The following is a 24,091-nucleotide window of genomic DNA, read 5'->3' on the forward strand; positions in this document are numbered from 1 at the left end:
TCACTGACAAAGTGAAAGTGATTTACATTGGAATAGATACATCAGCAGTCACTTTTTTGTCAGAAAAATTAAGCATAAGATTAACAGGGGAAAAAAATTAAGTCTCAACACTGAACTCAAACATTGATCTGGGATGTGTTTGTTTTTAAGTTAACAAGACTAAAACAGTCTCTGATTTTTAAATTACATTTATTAATTTGTGAATTCAGTAATAATATGTAGTTACATCTGATCCTACTGTCAATACAGTCTGTCTTCATCTCTTATCTTCTAAAATTTTCTAAGCATCAGTTTTGCTATATGATGCTATATAAGCATCATATTTATACCCACAGTTAAATGTTTTCAGCTCAATTTGGGCCAACGTTCATTCATTTTCAAACAATGATCAGTAGTTTTCTTTGTGGTTTTAAGCTTCAGCTGACAGCTGCCACATCCTGTGTTTTAGCTGTAAAAATGTCTTTTTTTAAGCAACTTGTTTCATAAAGAGCAGCCTTTGATCTCCACTGAACCTTCTCAGCTGAAGATTCGTTTGATTGGCAGCAGCTGGAGGTTCATCACATTTGTAATTGGGAAGCAGAGCAGCTTCCCATGTCGCCATCATTTTTTGCACCATTTTCACAAGCCAGAAAATGACTGTGGATTCCACCAAATGTTCTCCATTGTTGCACTAGCATTCTGGCTGGAGTCAAATCATTCAGATTTCCACGATTCACAGCTACAGCATTGCATTGCATAAAAAGACTTTTTTTCCTTTCTTGGCCTACTTTTTTTATTGCATTTACTAGCTTGGTATCTCAATCTTTTTTGGAGATAAATAGTTGTTCAAATGCTTAAATGTTTGGTATAGTTTCATTTAATTGTGTATTTTCTGTGAATGTTTCATTGCATCCTACTTCAGTTTATCATGGTTCTAATTACCATTTGTAGCAGTTGACTCATGAAATATGAAAGATTAGGTTCTCTAGTCAAACCAAAAGACACAATGTTGGCAGATTTTATTTATCAGAGTCATAATCTGTTGTTAAAGTATGTCTCTGAGTTACCCTAATTCATTTTCTGAAGCCACAAAGGTTAAAGGAGTTGCTTTGGCTGATAGTTCTTGTGTGGTTTCTTAATGTTTTATAAATCAGTCTAGATCCAAAAATATTTAATAAACCTAAAATATTTGTCTACTCTTTATTTAGAACATCTGTTTATGTACAATGACATTATGTTTATTTTATAATTGAGTGCAGCAAGTTTTTTTAAATGCAAGCCTAAATGCACAGAATAAAAGAAGTCAAAATATGTTCCATTTCCTCAGTCCAATATTCGATACATGAATGTCAGGTCTGATACTGCATCGGTTCCGCCCATTCCTGAGTGCAGTACGTTGTTTCAGTTGTTAATTTAGTGGTTTTCTTCACCAGGATTAAGGAAAGACAAAGGACAGGATGTGTTTAAACTGAATTTCTGTTCTCTGAATAGCTCAGTGGTCTGTCAATAGATCCTCCAGGGTTCATTTGTGTCCCAGGATCTCTCTGGTTCTGATCAGAGCGATCTGATATCTGTGAATCCTCACAAATCCAAATCAGCTGTTTCATCTGCACTTTCTGGTGCGTTTGAAAACATGTTAGTCTAGCTCCGGTTCCTGTTTGAGTTACACACAGGAAGTAAATGTAGGTTGTTTAGAGTCTGTGGCCAAATTTAGGACAGAAATAAAAGACAAATGTTGCTTTCTGCCTTTTTAGTGTCTATTGTTTTTTATTCCCATTCCCATTTCTTAACATTTGAAATTGATTTCAATTAAATTCAAAGCTTAGCTAGCATATTAAAATGTTTTTCTATATTTTAAGCCTTTTTTCTTTGCTTATTTTAGACACAAATAGAGGCCAGAGGTTGAGTTTGGCCATATTTTTCCCTGGGATGAGCTCATTGTGAGCTGCAGCAGCAGGAATTTGAGCAGCTCTCTGCTGGCTGCAGCTGAGAGGAGGTGGAGGTCACTGGAGGAGTGCCAAACCCCCGACCAACAAACCAAACGGGAGGAGCCGGCTGCAGCTCCACCTTTACTGTAAACTGATTCGTGACTCCTGCTTGTTTGTTCAGGAACACCTGAAGGACTTCATGTGCAAAAGCTACAGTTAGACTTGTTTAAATAGTTTGTTTTTTTAAAACGTTTCCTGGTCTGCTCTCATTGGCCGTTCAAAATATTTCAATTAGGAAGTACAAGCGCAGGTGGAGATGATCACACAATTGTTTCTAAATGATCAGCCGTTTAGCTGCAGCTCGACCCGTTTGACTTTGTCATCCTGCAGACGTCTGAAGAGACGACGATGCTCATCTTTTTCACAGACTTCCTAAACGTTTCAGACACATTTTCATCTGCTGCAGTGGAGATAAATCAGCTGTGTACGTGGCCATTAACTCTTGCTCCACTTCATGCAGGCTGATGCTACAAGTTCTGTCCCATAATCCCCTGGTTTTAATGTTTTATTACTCCATTTTGATCATTCTTTTTCAAGATTTAATAATGATACCACTAAAATAGAATTGGGTGCATACATTTGATTTCAAACAGGGTCAGGAATATACAGGCTTAGAAAATATATGCATTCAACTTTACCAACCCATAAAAGATTAAGTGGTCAAATATTAATTTATAATTCTGTTATTCACTGCAGTAATCTCACAGAATATTAGTCAGGGTATACGTATATACTTTACCGTGTGATCCCATTTAGATTAAAGAGAATGTGCAGAAATCATTGTCTTATTTTTGGGTAATCGTTCCACCCTGGAAAAGAAAAACAGACTAAAATGAAAAGCCTGAAATGAGTCAGAAATGTATACCTCTATTGGCAGAAACATTGAATTTTAGTAGTTGTGTCACACAATAAAGTCAGGCAGATAATTGGATCAAAGGAGAAGAGAACAATTCAAGGAAGGCTTTATTAAACAACCGTTCAGAAATATTTTGTTGTGAAAGATTTCATGGATTCAAACTTTTTACATTTTTTTTTAGTCTTTAATTTGGGTATAGTGTCAGTTTCAATCTTGTATTAACACAACGACTTTGGCTGTAAATCCTCCATAATCCGTCGAGCTCATAGTGTTTCTCTAGAGTCTAGAATGACTCAACGGAACAGAAAGAGAAGAAAACCTCTCATAAACTTCCTGTTTCATATTGGAGTGTTTTGCAATGAGTTAGTGTGTTTGTTTGACATCATCTGTCGCCGAGCAAAGGGGCCACATCTCTTTATTAATTTTTGTTAAAGCGTAGCTGTTCAAACAGCTGTTTTCAGACCAGTTGTCGTAATATTCCTGGAGGAAAGGGACTGGAACATGAAATCTTAAAATGTAGGGAAATGCTGGAAACATCTACTTTGCAGTCATATTTTATCACAAAACCTTTCTTAAGCAGTTCAGACTTATCTTATCCTGCTCTCTGTAGATTCCTTTGTGTCCTCGTGTTTTCTTCTGTTGGAACACGTTCAGCTCGATGTCTTCACCTGCTCAGGTGGGATGGAGGAGGAGCTGAATAGAGCTGGTTTATTCAAGGCCTCTAGGTATTTTTCTACGAGCAGAAATCAAAAACCGGATACTTTGACTTGTCCAGGTTTCTGTCTGTTATCAGTGACACTGAAGTCTCACATTATAAAGAACTAAACAGTTAGTTTTGTAAGGTTTTTAACTCTTGAAGCACTTTGTTACCAAGGAACGAATATTTATGAACACAAGTTCTATGATTAAAGATTATTGCTGCTGTGTCTTTGGTTTTTAAAACTCACTCAATGATAAAATGTGAGCTGCACATTTTATTTTTCATGTTCCTATTGAGCAAAAGTTCTTAATGTTTTCGATCCGTGTTCACATGAAGACTCCTGTTGAAGAACCCTAAACGATTTTTAAAGTTTTGACTGTTTAATCTGGTTCATTTGTGGAGCTGTGAACGTGTAATCTAGCCTTGATGTGGACCAAAAAATTTACTTTGGTCCACTTAGAAACTTAGGTCTCTGTTTGGTTGAAGTGAACTCTAGTGCAGTTCGAATGCATATGTGGATTCAAGTGGACCAGAGCCCGCTCCAACAGCAAGAAGACAACTATAGTGCAAAACATTCTGGGTAAATACAACCAAAACAAACACGAGTGTCTAGCGCTAGCGGGAGAAACGGCTTGTGGTTTTTTGCCAAAGACAAAAGAGAAATCCTACAGCTGCTAAAATCTGACATTACTCCATTTTTGTTTACATTTTGTGAAGAAGGAAGTTGACTTTTTCAGAGGGTTTCATGCCGTTTCCTTCATTGATTCTTGTTGCAGTGCCACCACAGGCGAAGGGAAAAACAGCCGCATCAGCTGAAAATAACAAGTGCTGCAATTTTGTTTCCCAATCAAACAATCAGACTACCAGATATGAAAACACCCTTAATGTATGGGTTCCAGAGTGAAAAGCCTCTCAATCTAGAGAAATTTGATGTAAAATTTCATCATAATGTTAATTTTTATGCTGTCACTCTATGCCCCTACATGTGTTATCAGTAATTATGTTAATTTTCACTCTATGCCCTTACATGTGTTAGCAGTAAACCTCAATCTGCAGTCCCATATGCCAAGCATTTAGCTGATACTGTTTTAATTAGCCTCAGTTAACTACTCAAAGTTCATCATTTTATCCAGGTTATTATTTTGAAGGTTCGCAACATCAATTATATAAAAGGGAGGTATAGAACCCTGATGTTATTTTCCTAAAAATAACATCTCACCAAGCTGATGCAGTAGGAAGTTGAACAGATGGGTCAGACTTGTCAGAAAACTGCAAACATTCGGCTAAATGTTTTCTTACTTAGCATTAGCCCTTAGCCAACAAATAACTGCTTTGAAGGAGTGCTGTCATAATTCGTCTCTGCAGGTAGTGAGCACTAAACATCTTCAGAAGTCTTTCTTGTAGCATTATAAAGGCCAAAGGACAGCTAAATTTATCACCTGCTGCTCTGTGGTGGTTGAAATTGGCCGGCTGCACTTTCACTGCTTTCTGCTTGCAGCTGCAGAGACAAACAGAGCAGTATGCTTCTACCCAGTAATCAAAACCAGTAACAGATTCATCCATCCTGAACGAAGATCAATAAAGATGAAGGAAAACTGTGAAAATGTCTAAGAGCAAAGAACTACAACTTATGCTGTGCTTTGGCAGATGTTCTAATCCATCATAATCTAATGTCGTTACATTCCCCACACCTGATTTGATCTGATTAGCCTTATAGTACAGTCACATGACCTTCAAATATATCCACTTCCATTTCTGAATGGAGACACTTAAATTCAGAGGACATAAGATGTCTCTGAAGCCAGTAGCATTGAACTCTTACAAAGCAGAAATCTCCATCATCATAAACATTTAAATCAGCAGTAAGGCTTAACCTGATTACCTTAATAAAAGGATATAAAAACACAAGTTTCACTCTTCATAATGCCAATAAAAAGTTTTCACTCACTTGGATGTTTCACTCAATTTATTGCTTAAAAATCCATCACAAATTGGTCTTTTTTTAATTATGAAAACGCCCTTTAACGTCAAAGTGAAATTGATTTCTATGAAATGACATTCAAGAAAAAAAAAGTAACGTTGATTGCATAAGTATTCACCCCTTTAAGTCAGTCACAGACTCCAAATTATAAAATACCCCCAAAGGGGGTGAATACTTTTTAGAGGCACTGTATATTTCTTACCTACAAGTGGATAAAGACTAATCCTGCATATTTGAAACTTTCATTTCTGTTCCAGCAATTCTGAAGCAAATTTCTGTTCTGTTTCATCAGGATGAGGTACTGGCCGTGTCCAGGAAGATGGTGGTACGGGTGGAGGACCTGGTGAAATGGTCGCGTGCCGACCTAGCCGGGTGGAGCGGTGGCCCAATGCCTCTAGTGGTCAAGACAAACGGTGTCCACGAACCTCCACAGAGTGGCGGAGACGACGGCGGTGGCATGCCAAGCAACAACAATGAGCTCCTGGAAGTCAAAACTGAGGGTAAAGAAAACGCAACCAAACATCCGATAAATTTCTATAAATATATGAGCAGAAGAAAAGTGTTTTCAGTCAAGCCCACTTCATTCGTTTTCTAACTTTTTCTAAAACGATACAGGATATGTTTGGAGCTGCTGCAGGCAGCTAGACATGTTTCTCCCTGGGAATTTTCTGTCCTCTAACTTTCTGTTTCTGGTGCAGGAGTTACAGCACCAGAAATGTAGCAGTTTATAGTTCCATGTCGGCTCCCTGTTCCTGCTTTTCAGCAACACTTCTCAGTCTGAGAGATAACCCTGAGGTTTAAGAGCTGGAGGAAAAACTGAGTCATGCTAGCTTTAACGTGTAGCAGCTGCAAATCTCACTGCAGAGCAGAGATGTTGGAGTGAATTGAAAAAGTGTTCACAACCATCTGTTTTTCTACATTTCTATACATTGCAACAACAAACTTCCATGTATTTTGTTGGGATTTTAATAGATTGTTGTTCTGGTATCCCAAAATAAAATCTGTTGCCTCCTTTAGAAATCAGCTAATTGGTAAATAAAACCAATCTGTGTGTGATTTATGGCGTTCCTTTGCAGTCTTGAAAAATCTAGAATCTGCTTCTATTATTTTACACCTTTATAAAAAGTCTGGAAAAATGTCAAACTTTTCCTGACATTTTTTTCTCCATTTCCTGTTTTGACTGTTTACTTTATTAAATATGTCCTTGATTTGCCAAATCACATCTTGATTTTAACAGTTTATATTTCTTTCTTGACTTGTTAAATAAAAACTCTGTAAAAAAAATGTTCAAAGGTCTGGTCAGAAACAAAAATGTAACTTTTTGATTTTTACCTAAAATGTTTTGTGGCAGAAAACTAAAACTGTGACTCACTCTTAGCAATTCATCTCCATTATGAGACATAGTGATGGCAGTATCAGGCTGTGAGAATGATTTTCTTCTGGAACAAAATCTGTTTAAGAATAATTTCTGTTCATCCAGTGTGACTGATGCTGAGCTGTTTTCCTAAAGAGTTTACAAAATGTTCTCATTCCCCATGTGCGTGAAGCTGATGGAGACAAATAGGCCTGTCACGATAGCAAATTTTGCTGAGCGATTAATTGTCTCAAAAAATTATTGCGATGAACGATAATATTGTTTGAAGACCTTTTTACACTGATTTAATGGAAATGACGTAATAATGCATGTGATTTCCTGCCAAAGATAGATACACTTTATTTTCAAAAGAATATTTAACACTGGAACTGATAAACAAAATAAACAAAACAACCAAAAACAAAATGGATTCTCAGTCTCCATTAATAAAAAATGTACTTGATAAAAACTAAACAACATAAAGCCAAAGTGGAAATAAATACTGCATTCAACCTAAAGACTGCAGATTATGAAGTCTGTATATTATGTTGCCCTTCAGTAATAATTAGATTTAAATAGAGAAGATGGGCACATCGACTACCTGATGCAATAGTTCACACTACATGATTTTTTGCTCCTATTTTTCCCCTTATGACAATCTTAAAACGTAGGTCTTTCTAAGATTGTGTGGTGTGTTACGGTAGATCATCGTTGCCGCTCCGATCCGAATCAGAGGTTTTCCCGACTGGGATCTTAACTCAGCCTGTTGAATGTGACAGGCAGCCAATCAGAAAGCGTGGATTCTCCTCAGTGTTTTCTGAGGGAAATTACAGAGGGAAATCCCAAACAGCTGACACGGCACAACCCAAAGTCCAGCGGACATTGGAGATGATATGTGGAAACAACATTAATGTTTATTCAACATGCAAAGAATATAGAAATGACAAGAGGAGGAGTTGGAGCGAAATTGCTACCGCAGTTGATAAACCCGGTAACTTTTCAGCTGTTCTTTGTTAACGTGACGTAAATAGGTTATAATGATTTTCATTCAGTCAGGACTTTACGCTGACACTAGCCACATGCATTGCAGGTAGATTGTAGTAAAGCATTGATTAATGCCTGGTTTTAAAATTAGTTAACTGAACTTGTAGCCATTATTTTGTGCCCATTGTTGGACACCACACGGCAGGACCGAACCCGATCGAACCGTTATACCTAGGATTTCTGTCGGCTAATGTGTGATCAGTCAGGTTTTGAAAATGGGCCGACAATCGGCCGACAGCTCTAAGATCGTGTCGTGTGCGCTGGGCTTTACACTAAGGAAATGAGGAAGGGGGGGTCAGTGGAGAGCACCGGAGTTGAGCCTTTTTTCATTCGGTGTCATCAACAGAAAGAGAAAAAGGCCGGAAGAGACGATAATACCGATAATTGAAATGACATCGATAGTTTTAATTTATCGTATGATTAATCGATTTATCGTTTATCGCGACAGGCCTAGAGACAAAAGACTTCCAGCTGTCACTGCAGTAAAAGCTGCTTCTGTAAAGTGTTGACCTGGGATGGTGCAAAGCAAATTCTTTCCACCATCCCCAACATTTTTATCTGCAGAAAATGTTGAAGTCCCTTTTTTAATTTTTGATTTTTCTTCTTTAATTATTCAGCACTTGCAAATGTAAAAAGCTCATTTAAAACACCAGAGAACATAAAAAAGGGTCAAGAGGTATGACCCTTTTAGAACTAAAGTTGAAACTCTTAACAGCAAAGTAACTTTTTACTTTTTTGTTATTAACAGTAATGTTCATCTCCTGTGTGTTTGGTTTCATTTTTCTCGTCATAAACAGGACGTTTTGTTTTGACCTGTTCAGTGGGGAGTTGTGTCCAAACTTTTCAGTGGTGGTGTTGAAATATAAAACAAACTGAAATATTCATGGGGTGTAAATGCCGTGAAAGCATTTCAGCTGTTCCCACAGAAGAATGAAGCGACAGTATAGCTATTCTGTAAATCAATCAGCTGACATCTTGTCATCTTGTGCTGCAGTTTGTTTTTTGAATTTTCAGCTAAAGCATTGATGTAGAAAATTCCTGATTGGTGCATTGATCTTAAAAGATTTAGAAGTTTGAAAAGATTTTTTTAACTGTCTTTGCAATTCTTCAAATCTAAATTTCTGATTTAATTGTTTTTTTCTCTGCCTTCAAAATCATGCTTAGGTTAGTTTTTTCATCTTTGTTCTGGATGTGTGTATATTTTTGTTTAAAAAAACCTACAGATATTGACAGTTCCCCCCATTCTTCAAGATATACTGTATATTGATATTTATGTGTACAGAAATAGTTTTATATCAGCATACAAATTTGTTTTGTTCATATTTGTAATCCTGTAGTAGGAAACAAGATCAAATATGACCATGATTCTTTTTTATTTAAAAAATTAGCTTCTCTTCAGTAGAGTAATAATTATTTTTGCAATGTTAAATGCTGATGTGTTTCTCCTTGGAGAAAGCTTGGATGTGATTTTATGAAAAGTGAAAAAAAAAAAAAAAAAGAGTTTTTGGAATGAGACATCAGTCAATCAAAGTTCTGACCCTGTCAGCAGTAATGTTGCTTCACTATTCAGCAGCATGTGTTTTCCTCAAGGCCAGATCAGAGGTCACCATGCGGATTCTGAGCGGCCATTTTTTCTCTGCTGTCTCCCCGCAGACGAGCTGTCGCAGCGGCAGACTGTCAAGGTTCTTAGCTACCCACAGTACTGCCGCTTCCGCTCCCTGCAGAGACGCATCCAGGATGGAGCCAGAGGCCCCGCACTGCAGGACCCATACCTCTTGGCCCTCGGGGCCATCAAGGTTCTGCCCAACATCAGGGTGATGTACTGCAGGGACACCTTCAACCACCCGACACTGGAGAGCAGCGCCTGTTTCTCCTGGCAGTTCAGTGAGTGAAACTGGGAACCTTCAGAGGCTGCTTAGATCTACTGCTTAGATTCTTTTTTTCAATTCATTTTGTTTGTATAGCGGCAATTAGCAACAACAACTCATTTCAATTCAATAACACAATCATCCCAGTTGATCCTAGTTATCAGACAGCAAATTAATCTCAATTTATTGTTCAAATTAGTTTAAGAAGTTTCTGTCTAAAGAAATTCAGCAGATTGCATTGAATCACTGACTTGCAGTATTCACTCCTCCTGGACCAGCATGTAGTGACAATCGCTACATGCTGCTATATGAATGTTCCACCTAGTATTCATATAGCAACAATGGAGAGGAAAATTCACCTTTAACAAGAAGAAACTTCCAGCAGAACACGGCTCAGTACAAGCTGTCACTTGCCATGACCAACTGGAGGTTTCAGAAGACAGAGCAGAGCAGACACAAAAAATAAACGCATGAACTGATGTAAGAGAACTTTCTATGTTCATAAAAACCAAAAGTTAATAGCAGGAGAGGGAGAACATTTAGTTGATGGCAGCAATATGTCAGCCAATGCCCTCCTCCAGGAAGGTACCGCAGTTGAAACAAAACACAAGACCAGATGTAGCTTCTATGGAGAGCAAATAATAAAGAAAACATCAAGTTCACAGTTAAAATAACTGAATAATGCAGGAGAGTCGCAGGAGAAGAAAGTAGCAGAGTGAGGAAAAGTTGTCCATATTCTGTGTTAAATATACTATTGTTGTTCTTGTGTAATATTCTGAGAAACATTTTAAATAAAATTTGCATGAACAAATGTTTGACAATTACATTTTCAACAATATTTAATAATAGGGCTGCAATTAACAACTATTTTCGTAATTGATTATACTGGCAATTAATCAGATTTTAAAAATTGCCATATTTTACAAATTTTTCATTTGACCACTAATTCCTTTTTCATACAACATTAGAAATGCATTAAAGGATGCAAAGAAACAATTTTATTCATTTTTAAAATAAGAAAATAAACATTTTATTGCCTAAAATGGAATAACATAGGATTCCTTTAGTGAATATGAGCCGGGTGAAGTTATAACTATGCCATTTGTGGAATTTGGGGTAAAATATATTCACATGCAAATTAGTTTTTATCTTGAATTCAAAATGTATTAATATTTTGTACAGTTTTGGCTTAACTACTTCTCTGTATATGTTTTTTTTTCAGCAAATGGATTTTTTTTAGTCTATTGAATAATCTATTACTAAATTAGTTGACAATTATTTCAACAGTCAATTAATTGGATTAATAATTTCAGCCCCATTTAACTAACTTAACCTCACCACCATGTTAAGGATTATTCATATCACTCTGACTTTTAGTTGCTGATTAGGGTAAATAATTTTCACACACACACACATACATACACGCCGTCCCGTTTGTCCACTAAGGCGGTTAATCTGTTGCTGTTAGTCCAAATTAAACTGATTTCTGTGGTTTTTCTGTTCAGAAATTGAAATGATCTTCCACATCGAGTTAACACAGAGAACACTCTGGCAGCCTCAGAAATAATTTCAATTCTGTTGTCTGTCACTAACAGACTCAAAAACGTCACTTCCTTCCTTACAGCCTGCCTGTGAAACGCTGCCCCCTGCTGGACGTCTTGATTAATGTTTTCTTTTAGATTCTGCAGTACTTTGTTATTGTTTTTAAAGTTTGTCCTCATCGTGTCCCTCTCTTGCAGGGTGTCCATCCCTGAGTCTCCGAGGACGACCTCGTAAGAGGAAAGGTCGCGACAGCAAAGACTCTCCGACCTCGGGCCAACCAGAGTCCTGGATCGAAAAGATGAAGGTTGGTATGTTTTTGTTCTAGAACCTTTCTCTGCTATCTGAAGCCAAAGCCTTCATTGAGCCCAACTCTGATTGAATAAACATCTTCTGCTCATTCTTCCCTTCCAAACCCTGATAAAGACACAGGAGTTCAGGGAGAAGTTAGACCAAAAAATAGTATCAGAAGTCAAAGCAGATCAACTAAAGTGATCCTTACTGTTGTTGTTGATCACAAAATGTTAACAGAGAAGATCTGAAGTTGTGGGTGAACCTGATCCTCACAGTGTTTGACACTGAACCCACTCTACTTTCACTGCGTTTTTCTGAAAATATGGAAATTTATTCAGGAAAGCTTGACAAAGCAGGTCTTTAACAGAAAACTGTCTAAAAGTGGACTGACTCAAACCGTCCTCCTTTTTCTTTTCTTCCTCCTGCAGGAGAACGTGATGGGCAGTGTGGAGGTCGGCTGTGAGGGCAGCTGGCTCCCCCATCCAGAGGAGCAGCTGTTCCTGGATCAGCTCTTTGTTTTCATGGAGCGCCACGGATCGCCCATCCATAAAGTTCCCAACCTAGGTTTCAAGAAGAGTGAGTCCTCTGTTTTCCCTCTACTCTCTGCTCTGTTGTTCAGTTTTCTTTCACTCCTTCAATAAAAATCATCTCCTGTTGTTACTCTGGAATAGTTTATTTAGTCCTTTTTTGTGTTGTTAATACTTTTTAAGTTTTTTTATATAATTTTTTTGTGACGCTTTCCATTTGATTTGTCTTTTTCTTTTACGAGTTTCTTATCTTTTACTTTTCAGCTTTTCTCTCCTAGTCTTATAACTAAAAAATGTTTCCTCTACATCTGGTCAATTCGTCCCATCACCATTTTGCAGTCTGTATTGTTGTTAATTAACTTTTTGGTAACACTTTGACAGGGTGTGCATAAGACTGACATAGCACTATCATAAACATGACTTTATAGTTGTCATGAACATGAAGGAGTCTTTATGAATGTCTATGACTGTTGTCATGAAGTGTCATTCGGTAAATAATGACACTTTCAATGCAGAGTTACATTAAGACTTGTATTAAAAGTCCAATAAAAATATCAACTTTTGCATTAAAAGTATCATTATTTACCGAATGACACTTCATTAAGTCATGTTTATAACAGTGTTATGTGAGGCTTATCCACAATCCGCCAAATAAAGTGTTACCAACTTTTTTTTCCCGGTACAAAAGTCTTCACACAGTAATGTGCAAACAAATTAACAAAGATTTGAGTTCTTAGTGTTTTTTAAATGTTTAATTCATAAAGTACAGAACTACCAAATTAAATAAACTAAGAATCATTTGCTTTGTTTTTATTTTCCTTCCATGCATTCTTTTTAGCTTTTTTTTGTTCATTTATCTCCTTTTTTTTCTTTCAAATTTTCCTTTTTTTCCTCAGTGTTGACCTTTTATTGATACATTAGAACATTTTCTTTTGACTTTAGTTTTCTTTTTCCACCTCTTGCTTATTTCTCTCTGCTATTTAATTGCTGGTGTCATCTATCTAAAAACCTTAAAGATGCACTGGAGTCTCTGCCTGTGAATATGAACTTTCCATTCAGTATTAAACGTTAAACCAGCAGAATTTTGATTTGGAAACATTTGTATCGATCGTAGAGCTTAAAAATAAGTTTGATAAATGTGGATTCAGTAGTTTTACAGTTTTACTTCAATAGGAAACTTACAGACTTACTGAGCTGAACCTGATTTACATTTTTGATCTGTTTCTGCAGTCGACCTGTTCCTCATGTATTCGGTGGTCAAACGGCTCGGTGGCTACAAGAAGGTGAGCTTGATCTACCTTTGTTGAGATGTTGTTGAAAAAGCAGAAAAGATGTAACGGTGAACCTCTGATAGACTTTCAAAACATCCGAACAACTTAAAAATATTACAGAAAGGTCTGGATCAGAGGAAAAACATCACAAATTTTTAGCTTCCAACATGGTGCAGCAACATTTGAGTCAACAAAAACCAAAGTCAAAGATGAGCAGATACCTGTAGGATCTCTGGTTATTGTTCTGTGTGTTTGTATGTCAGGTGACTTCGGACCGCCTGTGGAAGGTGGTGTACAACGAGCTGGGCGGATGTCCAGGCAGCACCAGCGCAGCTACCTGCACCAGGAGACACTATGAAAGGTTGGACGAACAAACAACCCCCTCGTCCCGACTGCCTTCGTCAGGATCCAAAACCGGGAACTTGTCCATTAGAACCTCTAAATGTTGTGTGTGTTTTCAGACTGATGCTTCCATATGAGGAGCACCTGAGAGCTGGAGGAGGAGCAGAGTTTAAAATCCCCGATGTGCCACTGCCTTCCAAACCCAGAGGAATACGAGGACGGAAACCTCTGCCCAGAGGCAGGAAGCCCGGACCCAAACCCAAGGACAGGAGGACGGGGACGTTGTCACCTGCAGCTCCGCCTTCTCCTGTAAGTCACACACTGAAGGGTCGATTCATCCAGTCTTGGGTTCTGCTGTCATTTTTATCCTATTTCTGTTCTTTTCAAAAGCTAAAAGCACAGCTGATCAAATCAAAACTTGATTTGATTCTTATTAATTACAACTGTTATTAATTAGTAAATACAGCAAGGTGTTGCTGTATTTCCATTACAAATGTGCTCAAAGCTTTTTTGATTTTCTGCTGATATTGGAAAAACTCAATTTCACAATAGTGTTGTTTCCATTATATAAGAAACTCGATTAATGGAAGCAGCATGTAGCTTCATTTGAATAAGTTTTATTGATTAAAAGACATTTTTAAGTTGCTACATTAAAAGTTTTTCTATGGGAAAATAGATAAAAGTTGTGTTGTTCATTTCTTGTTAAAAGTAGAGTGACTGAAACTAGCAAAGTTTTTCTCCATCAAAGGTATTTGGTTTAATAACCACGCCCACTTCAGACAGACATGGCAGATTTTCAGAATCATTTTGAAGAACTCTTCTGAATATACAACATACTTTTTTCTTAGATTGTAATCATTTTAGCACTCCTATTTGCTAAAATAATTTTTTAAACCCACCAGAGAACCGACTTTTTCCTTTTCTCCTCTTGTCCTTGAACAGATTCTGAGTCCAAACGGCTCCATGGTGGTGAAACGAGGCAGAGGCCGACCGCCAGGAACTCGTAACAAATCCACGCTAATTGCTCAGGCCAAACTGCTGGCTCAGCAGCAAACAGCAACCAAACAAGCAGCAGTGGTGGAGCTGAAGCAGCACAGTCTTCTGCTGCCCCCTGTAGGCAGAGGAGGACCGACACCCAGCAGCACACACCGGGTAAAAGTCCTGATGCTGCTCTCATTTCTGTTTCCTTTAGCAAAGCCAGACTTTATGATCCTTTAGGTGTTTTGGAAAGTGTTCAATATTCAAACTGCACAGTTTTATAATAAAGTTGCAATCTAACGTTTAATTAAAAGCCTAAATTTGGAGAGTGTTGACACCAAATATTTAAAGATAATAAAACAGACACATTTTTTTCCCGTTGTCTGAAGTGAAATCAGATCAAACTTCTCTTGTTTCAGGTCAGTTAAAGTACCAAAATAATTTCTTTTTACTACGGTAAATGCCAGAAAACAGAGAACTTTTTTTGTTACTTTCTTAGGTGCATAGATTAAAAAAAAAAAAATTTTAACGTAATTTGAAGCAGGAAAAGCTAAAACTGCTACTTGAGTTTTGGGTAGGTCATATTTACAGACAAAAAAGGTGTTTGTAATGTTAAATGCAATAAATATATAAATATATATAACAATTTTGGCTTTATTGCTGCTCCAAGTGTTTTTTCAGTAAATGGCCTATTTTTTTAGTTTAATGGTTGATCGATTACTAAATCAATTATTTCAATAATCAGTTCTATTTGAAACTTTTCTTGTGTTCATTTGTATTGTTTGGATGTTCAGGTGTGGTGCAGGTAAAATGCGAAAACGTACCTTGAAAATGCTTGGGTAAAGTTCCCAAACTCTGTAAAGAAAGCTTTGAAAGATCAGTTTTATGTTGTAATCCATCCTTGTTTTCGTCCCTGCAGCCCATCCAGCCAGCCATCCTCCCACTCAGCATGCCCCTGACCCCTGACCTCTCCCCCATGTCTCCTTCCTTCCTCCCCTTCAAAACGACGGAGCTGAAGTCGGAACGCAGCGACTCGGTGGCTCCTCCCCCTCCCAGTGTTCTCATCCCTGCTCTCCCTCACTTCGTCACCGGCTCACTGAGCGGTTTCAGCCCCATCAAAGGCGTGTGCCCTCTGGACGTCTTCAGGAGCCAAATCAGCCTCCAGAGGGGCCCCGATAGCCCCGCCCTGACCCCTCAGGACCCGGCACAGCTCCACCCGGCCATCTTCACCCTCCAGCCCAAAGGAGGGAACCCGGACACGCCACACCCCAGCTCGGAGCAGCTGCAGCCTCAGCTGCACCAGCTCCACCAGCACCACTGCTCCGGCTGCGGCTCAGACGATGGGGGTCAGCGCGGAGCGTCCAGGAGCCGGCCCCCGCCGCCTCCACTCCGCGTCCTGCCTCTCAACCTGGACTGCAGCGTCCAGGTGAGGAAGGTGATGCGAGCTCACCTGGACTCGTCTCAACTGCAGACCTTCACCCGCCGGCTGTCGGAGGCGCTGTCGCAGGACCTGAGCACCAAACCGCCCTGCTCCCCCATCACTCCGCCGCCGGAGCAGGCGCTGCCCCTCAACCTCAGCAAACGCTTACCACCCAAACGGCCCAGCGCCGAGGGCCCCGAGCAGAGTCCGCAGGCCATCAACAGAAACTCGGATCCGTCGTCCTCCAAGAGACCACGCAGTGGCCCCCAGGAGCAAGCGCAGGATTTCAGCCTCAGGGGCCGCTCCAGCTCCTTGGTGGTGTCCGGTGTTCAGAGCATGGAGGCGAGGGGTCAGGAGGAGCCAGCAGACCTGAGCTCCCCGAGCCGCATAAGGGCCTTCCTGCTCGGACTTCCACCCTTCCAGGTGAAACTGGAGGAAGACATGAACGGGACGAGGTTTGTGAAAATTCCTCCTCCGACCGAAACCAAAAGGACCGAAGTCGGAGATGGAGGCGCGAAGACGGAGGCAAAGAAACAGGAGGAATCGATGGGGAAGGAGCAACCGGAGCGAGATCCGACCCTGTGTCCCGGTCCCGCGGAGCTGAAAGGAGCCGGCCCTTCCGACACAGACACACACTGTTTTTAGCGTTTATTTCCATAAATCAGGATCACCTCAGAGACTCGTCTGCGCCGGGCGTTTGCTTCTTTAATGACGTTTATTTCGCTACATTTCCATTTTCTCTGGAGGAACGTTATCAAACCGAATCATGACAATCACAGATGAGTTTCCGTTAAAACAAAAACGGGAGATGATTTTCTTTTTGTTCCTGAACACTGCCATAACCCTCGGAAACACTATACACTTCTCTCCTCTACGTTCCGATGAAACTGAAACGGAAAAACAACAGTTAGAACAAGATATCATGTTTGGGTGATGCTATGCATCATGACTCCTCCCACAGCATCCCTGGTGTCGTCCGCTATTACCGTTTTTAAATTGTTCTCTACGTCCGTAGGGAGAGACTTATTTTCTGATAGTGTTTAAATGTATTCTAGGGCTCAAAATGAAAAGCTGTCTTCACAATGTATCCAGTGAAAGTGAAGCGTTTCAGTCCTGCTCTTTAGCTGATGTAAACGTACACAAACGTGCCTTAAAGGGCCGGCGACCCTCGCCATTCCCGGCTTCACCTGCATCCACTCAGACGGAGATACCTTGATGTTTCAACAAAACATCCATCAACCAGGTTCACCATCGTGTCGGCTTGCTCTCGCCTTTGTCTCTGTTCAGATTCTTAGATCCCACATGTAGCTCCGACAGTCTAAACTACCTCAGGTTCTTCATTTCTCCCCCTCCCCCCATTTTTTAATATACCCTGTTTGAGAATTATAAATCTATCCCAACGTGTTTGAGTTGAAAGCATGCTCAGAATGGTCCACAACATCTGTAGCTTCCTTCTTCAGCAGGTAGAGGCTGCTGCCAAATCAGTAAGTTTGAAATCAAAACCAATCTTGTATCTGCAGCTTCAGAGTGAGCAACTCCTGCCTCCATATTGGGATTCATGCGCTGTACAGGTGCGCCTCTATAACTTAGAAAATCACCAAAGAGTTTGTTTTGATCCATAAATTCAGTTCAGAAAGTGTAACTCGTGGTTGTGGAGTAGCAGATTTTCCTTGCACTAAACTTTCCATTTAGATTCTTTGCTATAGCACTCTCTGGATAGACAAGTTCTGTAGCAATTGACCTTTTCTTGCCTCCATAACATTTATGTACTAGAGTATATTTTTATTGGCTTTCATTACCTGTAAGCTATAATTACCAAAAGCAGAAATAAATGCTTAAAATAAATCTCTTTCTGTAATGAATCCATGACATTTCTGTAGTTTCACTTTGTGGACTGAATTGTTAACTTAAATTCTCACTTTAAATTTCTTTAGATGCACCTGTGATTCCAGGAATTTCATGTCAGTTAAAGCCTTTTGTTAGAAACTAGAAACTAAAATTTAATCTTGCATCAAAAAATATGTCGCTTTTCTTGCTGTCAAACATCAAGGTATCTCTTTAACTCACTTTTCTGTTCGCTTTGACACCACATATGCTGGTTCAGATTTGCACACCTACTGTACTCCTTTTGCTTTTTGTCATATGCCAGTTATAATTTACTGTCTCTCATTTCTCAGCGTTTGTATTTGACTCGAACTAATAGGTGCTGTTTTTCCTAGTTATGTAGCTCATGGCCACATTGTTTTTTGACTTGTTTCAAGGCTCAGAATGTTGTCACGCTGCAAGTCAGAAAGTTTTTAAAAGGTGGAAAAATTCACATTGATTTATCCACAGAGAAAATATTTTAAAGAAATGATTTTAAAAGATGAAAAAATTTGCTTATTAGTAATTATTTTTTATCAGATTTGTTTGACTGTTGGCTCCATGTTCAGCAAAAATATTTGTGAATGATTGCATGACAAAACAATGTGTACTCAGTATATGGGCAGATGCACCAAAGTGCTTCACCAGACTCCTGTATAATTCTGCTATTGATAGTATTTTTACAATTTTACTTCATTCATTTGTTTTCCTTCTTTATTGTAAAATAATTATGGGGCAAAAAAAAAAAAAACTACAAATGTCACATATTCTTTATCACAGTAATGTTTTTCACAAACAGGGTAACTACTGTAACTACTGTCTGGCTCTGCTTCATCACATCAGTAAACCTGTATTTATTGGTCCCAGAGAGCTTTAAAGGAACTCGTTTGTAGAACAAATAATGTGGACAGTGGTGCTCACTGAAGAGCTTATCACATTTTAAAATGAAAGAAGGATAAAAATAATATTGGTCCTCCACAAAGCTGCTGTTTAGAAGCTTTTAACAACCGGCACTGACATGAAATGATGCTCTTTGGTGTTAGCATTAGGAACAATGTCTGACTCACATTTTAAGCTGCTTACCATATTTTTTGTATTCCATGAAAGTGTTGAGTTAACATATGAACTGTCATTGGAAGAAAGATTGCTACCATACATCATTTAGTTTAGTACGTTGGTTAGCTGAACATGCTAATATCCTAATGCATCAGATAAACGACTCGTCAGATTTTAAAAATAGCTGTTTGGGTCAATCATGTTTTTTGGACCTTCTTAATTTTTGTGTGTTATATACATATTACCATTAACTAATAAAGGTTTTGTTAATCATTGATACAACAGTAATAATTTTGCCAGCTAGACTTGTTGACAGCTTGAGTCATTTTAGCGTTTCATTGAGATTTACCCGACATTGTTAGGTTATTAATTCACGGGCACCAAACCTTGGTTTTGCTGGACTGTTTGTTGTTCTAAACAGTTTTATCAAACTGCAGCATGTTTCAAACTCAAGGCTCGTGGGCTAATTCCAGACGGCCGTAGCTGTTTTGGTGGCCCACTAGACTCCAGAATAGAACTTCAAGAAAGCAGTTGTGTGATTAATTATTTGATCAGGTTTTTTTGTATACTGTCAAGCATCAGTGTAAAAATTTTTAAGTATATTTTAAGAAGTACTCAATGAATGTAGAGAAAGCTATATTATTTTAAAAGTTGAATATAGTTTTATCAAAGCATTATGCCACAACCAGCCCTTTGAGGAAATTTATGACCATGATGAGTTTCAAACATCTGTACTGCAGGTACTGTACGGACAGTGGAACATTTCTTGGCTTAACATGCTAGCTTGCCATGCTTTGATTTACCTTAGACCCCAAATCTGCTATGTGGGGATTCCAGTTCACTTCGTATGTTTATATAAAAAATTTTGACTACTCATCTGTACAACACTTCAAAGTTGCTGCTACTAGAATGGTGATAATTTTCTTAACTTAGCATGCTGACATTTAGAGTTTTTATTGTAATTACTGTTCCAAAGATTCTGTATTTAACAGTATATATATATTTTAACAGTTATTCCTATCAATCAGTTGTCTTTTTTGACTTACCTTGGTAAATCGGTTAATAGCAAATTGTTTGTACGCCAAGATGCTAATGGTGAACATTTTTCTTGAGTTGAAGTTGCTTTAAGAACACAAAACATTTAAAAACTTGCTGCTTTACACAGGCAACACTGTTTTAAAAGCTCCTGTTTATCATCAGTGTGACGGTAGATGGTTAATCTTACAGTTCATTTTGTGTAGAGCGCCTTTAATATGCATTTGCCATACAAATGCATAACCTAAAACTGATCCTTGTTCTAATAACCACAGCTTTTAAAATTGAGTTTCCAAACCTGTTCCTTTAAAGTTGGTCTGGGTCTGATCAGTCTTCTGGTTCCTCCCAGGTGAAACACAGCTCCACTGGACCAGTTTAGAATCACCTGAACTTTGACTTCAGTTCTTTTGCTCCTTTTTTGTTGATGTATTGAATAATAATGACATGCCACTCATTATTTTATTTTATTCTCTTTTTTTTCAGCTTCTTAAACTAGTATAATTTTTTTTCTTTGTTTGGATATTTAAGCTTAGTCTAGCTAGTTTTTTTTCTTTCATAGGTTTCACAATGTTTACAGTTTGTTATGCATGTTATACAGATTTCTTACAGTGTTTTGCACACTACTCCAGCATCAGTCTTGAACGGCACTGCTCATTCATGTAAAGTACTTATAAGTGCCTGATACTTAAATTTGGAGTTAATGTTTGTAAGCGAATGAAAGTTAAATTAGCTCAGTAGCCTTCATGCCATCAACTTGAACAAGGGGTCCCAGTGTAGGTGAGTTTTGTTGAACTTTATGGCCTTTGCGGGTTTTTGTAAATTCTCGTGTTGAGGATTTAATGAAAGAAGACCCGCGACACCGGAACAACGCTCGGCTCCGTGTGTTGGACTGAACCGGACCTACAAGATTTAAGAAAAGGGATGGCAAGCGGTCGGTTGGACATTCATGATGATACATGATCAAAATAAAGGTGCTACATGTCACATTTTTACGTCTTTGAATTGTTGAATTAATTTGACTCTTCTGCAGCTTCCTAAAATGCCCTAAAAGCTTCTCAGTTTTCATATCTTTACATTTGCCTTATGTTCTCTTATGTATTTTATTGATTTATTTATGAAGAAAAGTTTCTGGATAACCAAAATGACCATTGATACTTTAAAAGAAATTAGATTTTTGGGACAGTTTTGAACTTGTGGGTTTGTGAAAATTTCAGTTAATGCTTCAGATTTGGAGATGAAAATATGTGGAGCTAAAAAGTCTTTTTTTTATATTAAATATCAATTTTCATTATTTTTTTTTTCAAAATTCAGTCATTTTTAAATAGTTTTCTCTTTATACTCTCATATCTTAACAGAATTTATTCAATAGTTCTATAAAAAACCCTCATAAAGTCACCTAGTTTCATGGTTGGATGTAGTTTTTTTTTTTTTAATTCTGGTTATTTCCCCTAAAATTTGCCTCATTATGATATAAAAGATGTCAAAAGGGTTTTGTAATCCAAGTAACCTTGTTGCAAAAATAAAATGCAAATTCGAAACGTGCATTTTCGAACTGTTTCGAAAAGCTTAATTACGTTTTAATTAAGTTTTAATTTATGGAAATAAGCACAAATTGTTGTATACCAGTATATAACTGATTATCTGCATGGAAAATTTGAACTTAGATTATTTTAATATTGATAAATTTGTCTGAAATGAATCGAAATTCCGTCTAAAATGAAGAAATGTGTTTGGCTGAAATCTAAAAGAATATTCTCTCTCCACCACCATAAGCTTTCAGGACTGTCTTGAAGAGCAAACTTCCCAAATGTCCATTTTATACAACAGTAGCTTAAATCAACCAAATACAGATGGTGAAAAATGCTCCATGTGGCACCTTTACAAACTGGATGTTACACAATAGGAATGTCTGTCTGAGATCTCTTTTATAAGAATTAAAGAAGAAAATATTTTATTTCCTGCTTATATTTACGCACAGATTGTAAAATAAAACCGTCTTTTCCATGAGTGTTTCCAGAGCGAGCTCTGCTGGACTGTTGCCTCCCAAGTTTTACTCAAGACATTGGCGGTGTTCCACGAGGTGCTGGATTGGAACCAGAAAATTCTTGCTTGATTAAAAATATGTTTTATTTTGATTGTTATTGATTTACAGCACATGGTCTGTTTTTGTTTTTCTCCTTTGTAATTTTTTTCCCCTCCCTGTTTTAATGGTAAAAGGCTTTCAGTGTCAGGTACCATTCCATTTTAACACTGTATATTTATATTAAAAGTAATCTGTTAATAAATTCTGAGTTCAAGGTTTTATTTATTTTTTAGAAATTAAAAATGTCTGGTAGAGCTCCATTATGAAAGTTAGGGGATCCATTTTGGGTTTTTTTTTTAGAAATTAAGCACATTTTCTAAAATTATTCAAAATTAGTCATAACTTTAGTTTGCTCTGAAATGTATATCTTTAGAGACATCTTCAGCTGTTAGTTTTAATTCAAATACTTTTATATTCTTGTTTTTTCAGTGTAATGTAGGAGAATTCTTTTTTCTACTGGCCGTCAAGTGATTTGTTTTTCCAATTTCTGATCTAAATCAAAATTTAAGAAACAGCCATATTCAGTAAATTAGAATGTTATTGGAAATAACATTCTAATTATTATTATTAAATGATAAATGATTATTAAAATCATTTATTTTAGTAACTTGCTTCCCAAAGTGAAACGTTATATAGATTAATTCCTCACAGATGGTTTTCTAAACCTTAATTATGATGATTTTGTATTTAGTTAGTGAAGATGAGACATTTAACATCAGAATTTTACATCTGACCAATAAACTACTATTGGTCAGAAGTTTAACATCTGATTTATCTGATTTCAAGGTTGTTTTCAAAAGATACTGTTAATTTGACAAACAAGCCTCATTAGATTATTCTGATTTATTGAATATGATTGTACAGATGAGAAAGTCACATATTAATCCAAAAAACAAAACAAAAAACATTTGTTGTTTTATACCAAAATTTGAAACTTAAACTTTAAATATCGAACATATGCATCAAATTTGTGGTCCTTAAAATTTAAAACCTCTTAAATAATATACATTTTTAGTGTTTTTTTTACTTTTTTGTTATACCTTGTTTCAAAGTTCTGGGTTTCTACATCCTGAAAAGCCCAGAATGTTTCTATAGAGTGTGATTCCCTGAAATACTCACTAGATGGAAACAGATCTTTGATGAACATCTGGTTTGTTTTGGGGAGTCTTTCAGATTTTATTTTCCTAAAATAATAATAATCATTTCCTTCACCAATAAACATTTTGTTAAGAGATACAACTCCAGTCTCCAATCTTATTTTATTTATTGTTCTTTTTTTATTAACTTCAAGCCTTTTAAGTTTTGCCTTCAGTAGAATGCTGACATTTAATGAAATCATAGAAGTTATAGATATTTTCTGATATGTGAGCTCAGGAGGAATTGCACACATTCCTTCCCTGCAGGACTCATAAAGGCAGCATTGGAAAAACATTCAGAGAGTAAACTTTCACACCGTGGATGAAATGAACACATTCCTCACTCTGCAGCAGGAGCTTTGTTAGCAACGCCATGTTAAAGGTCGAGTTTAGGCTGGACACTTTTTTTTTTTTGTCATTGGGACTTTAAAGCTGCAGGTTTCAAAGCTCACAACACGGAGTCTGATTCCTGAAGGTGGGGTCATAATGTTTTTAACCAAATTTCATGACAATGACATTAATTTAAAAGCCCCCTTAAAGGGGCTCTATTAGATAAAATTGACATTTTACATGATTTTGTACTTCCACGTGGGTTTCGACTGCATCTGAAAAAAACAAACACCCATTTTATTGATAAGTTATTGTTTTTTGGTGTCTAGAAAATGAGTCGTTTCAATAATCTTCTGAATATAATGTTACTGCCTTCTGTAGCAAGGGAAGCTTACCCTGATTGGTCAGCTGGTTTTATTGCTGTGTGTTTTGTTGTTGATCATCCAG

The 24,091-nt window shown here is 37.5% G+C and overlaps 1 protein-coding gene across 1 annotated transcript in view; it reads left to right on the plus strand.

The window, feature by feature from the left end:
* Positions 1–22,380, plus strand: part of LOC102226906 (AT-rich interactive domain-containing protein 5B-like) — a 57,753-nt gene extending 35,373 nt beyond the window's left edge. Inside the window, exons 4-12 of the mRNA XM_023342440.1 lie at positions 5,797–6,004; positions 9,556–9,786; positions 11,510–11,616; positions 12,032–12,179; positions 13,361–13,413; positions 13,665–13,762; positions 13,863–14,052; positions 14,686–14,895; positions 15,641–22,380. Coding sequence (XP_023198208.1) covers positions 5,797–6,004; positions 9,556–9,786; positions 11,510–11,616; positions 12,032–12,179; positions 13,361–13,413; positions 13,665–13,762; positions 13,863–14,052; positions 14,686–14,895; positions 15,641–16,786 — 2,391 coding nt within the window. The 3' untranslated portion in view covers positions 16,787–22,380. The remainder of the gene's footprint in view (positions 1–5,796; positions 6,005–9,555; positions 9,787–11,509; positions 11,617–12,031; positions 12,180–13,360; positions 13,414–13,664; positions 13,763–13,862; positions 14,053–14,685; positions 14,896–15,640) is intronic.
* Positions 22,381–24,091: the final 1,711 nt, after the last annotated feature.

The sequence above is a fragment of the Xiphophorus maculatus genome, chromosome 11 (genome assembly GCF_002775205.1).
Source record: "Xiphophorus maculatus strain JP 163 A chromosome 11, X_maculatus-5.0-male, whole genome shotgun sequence".
Classification (NCBI taxonomy): Eukaryota; Metazoa; Chordata; class Actinopteri; order Cyprinodontiformes; family Poeciliidae; genus Xiphophorus; species Xiphophorus maculatus.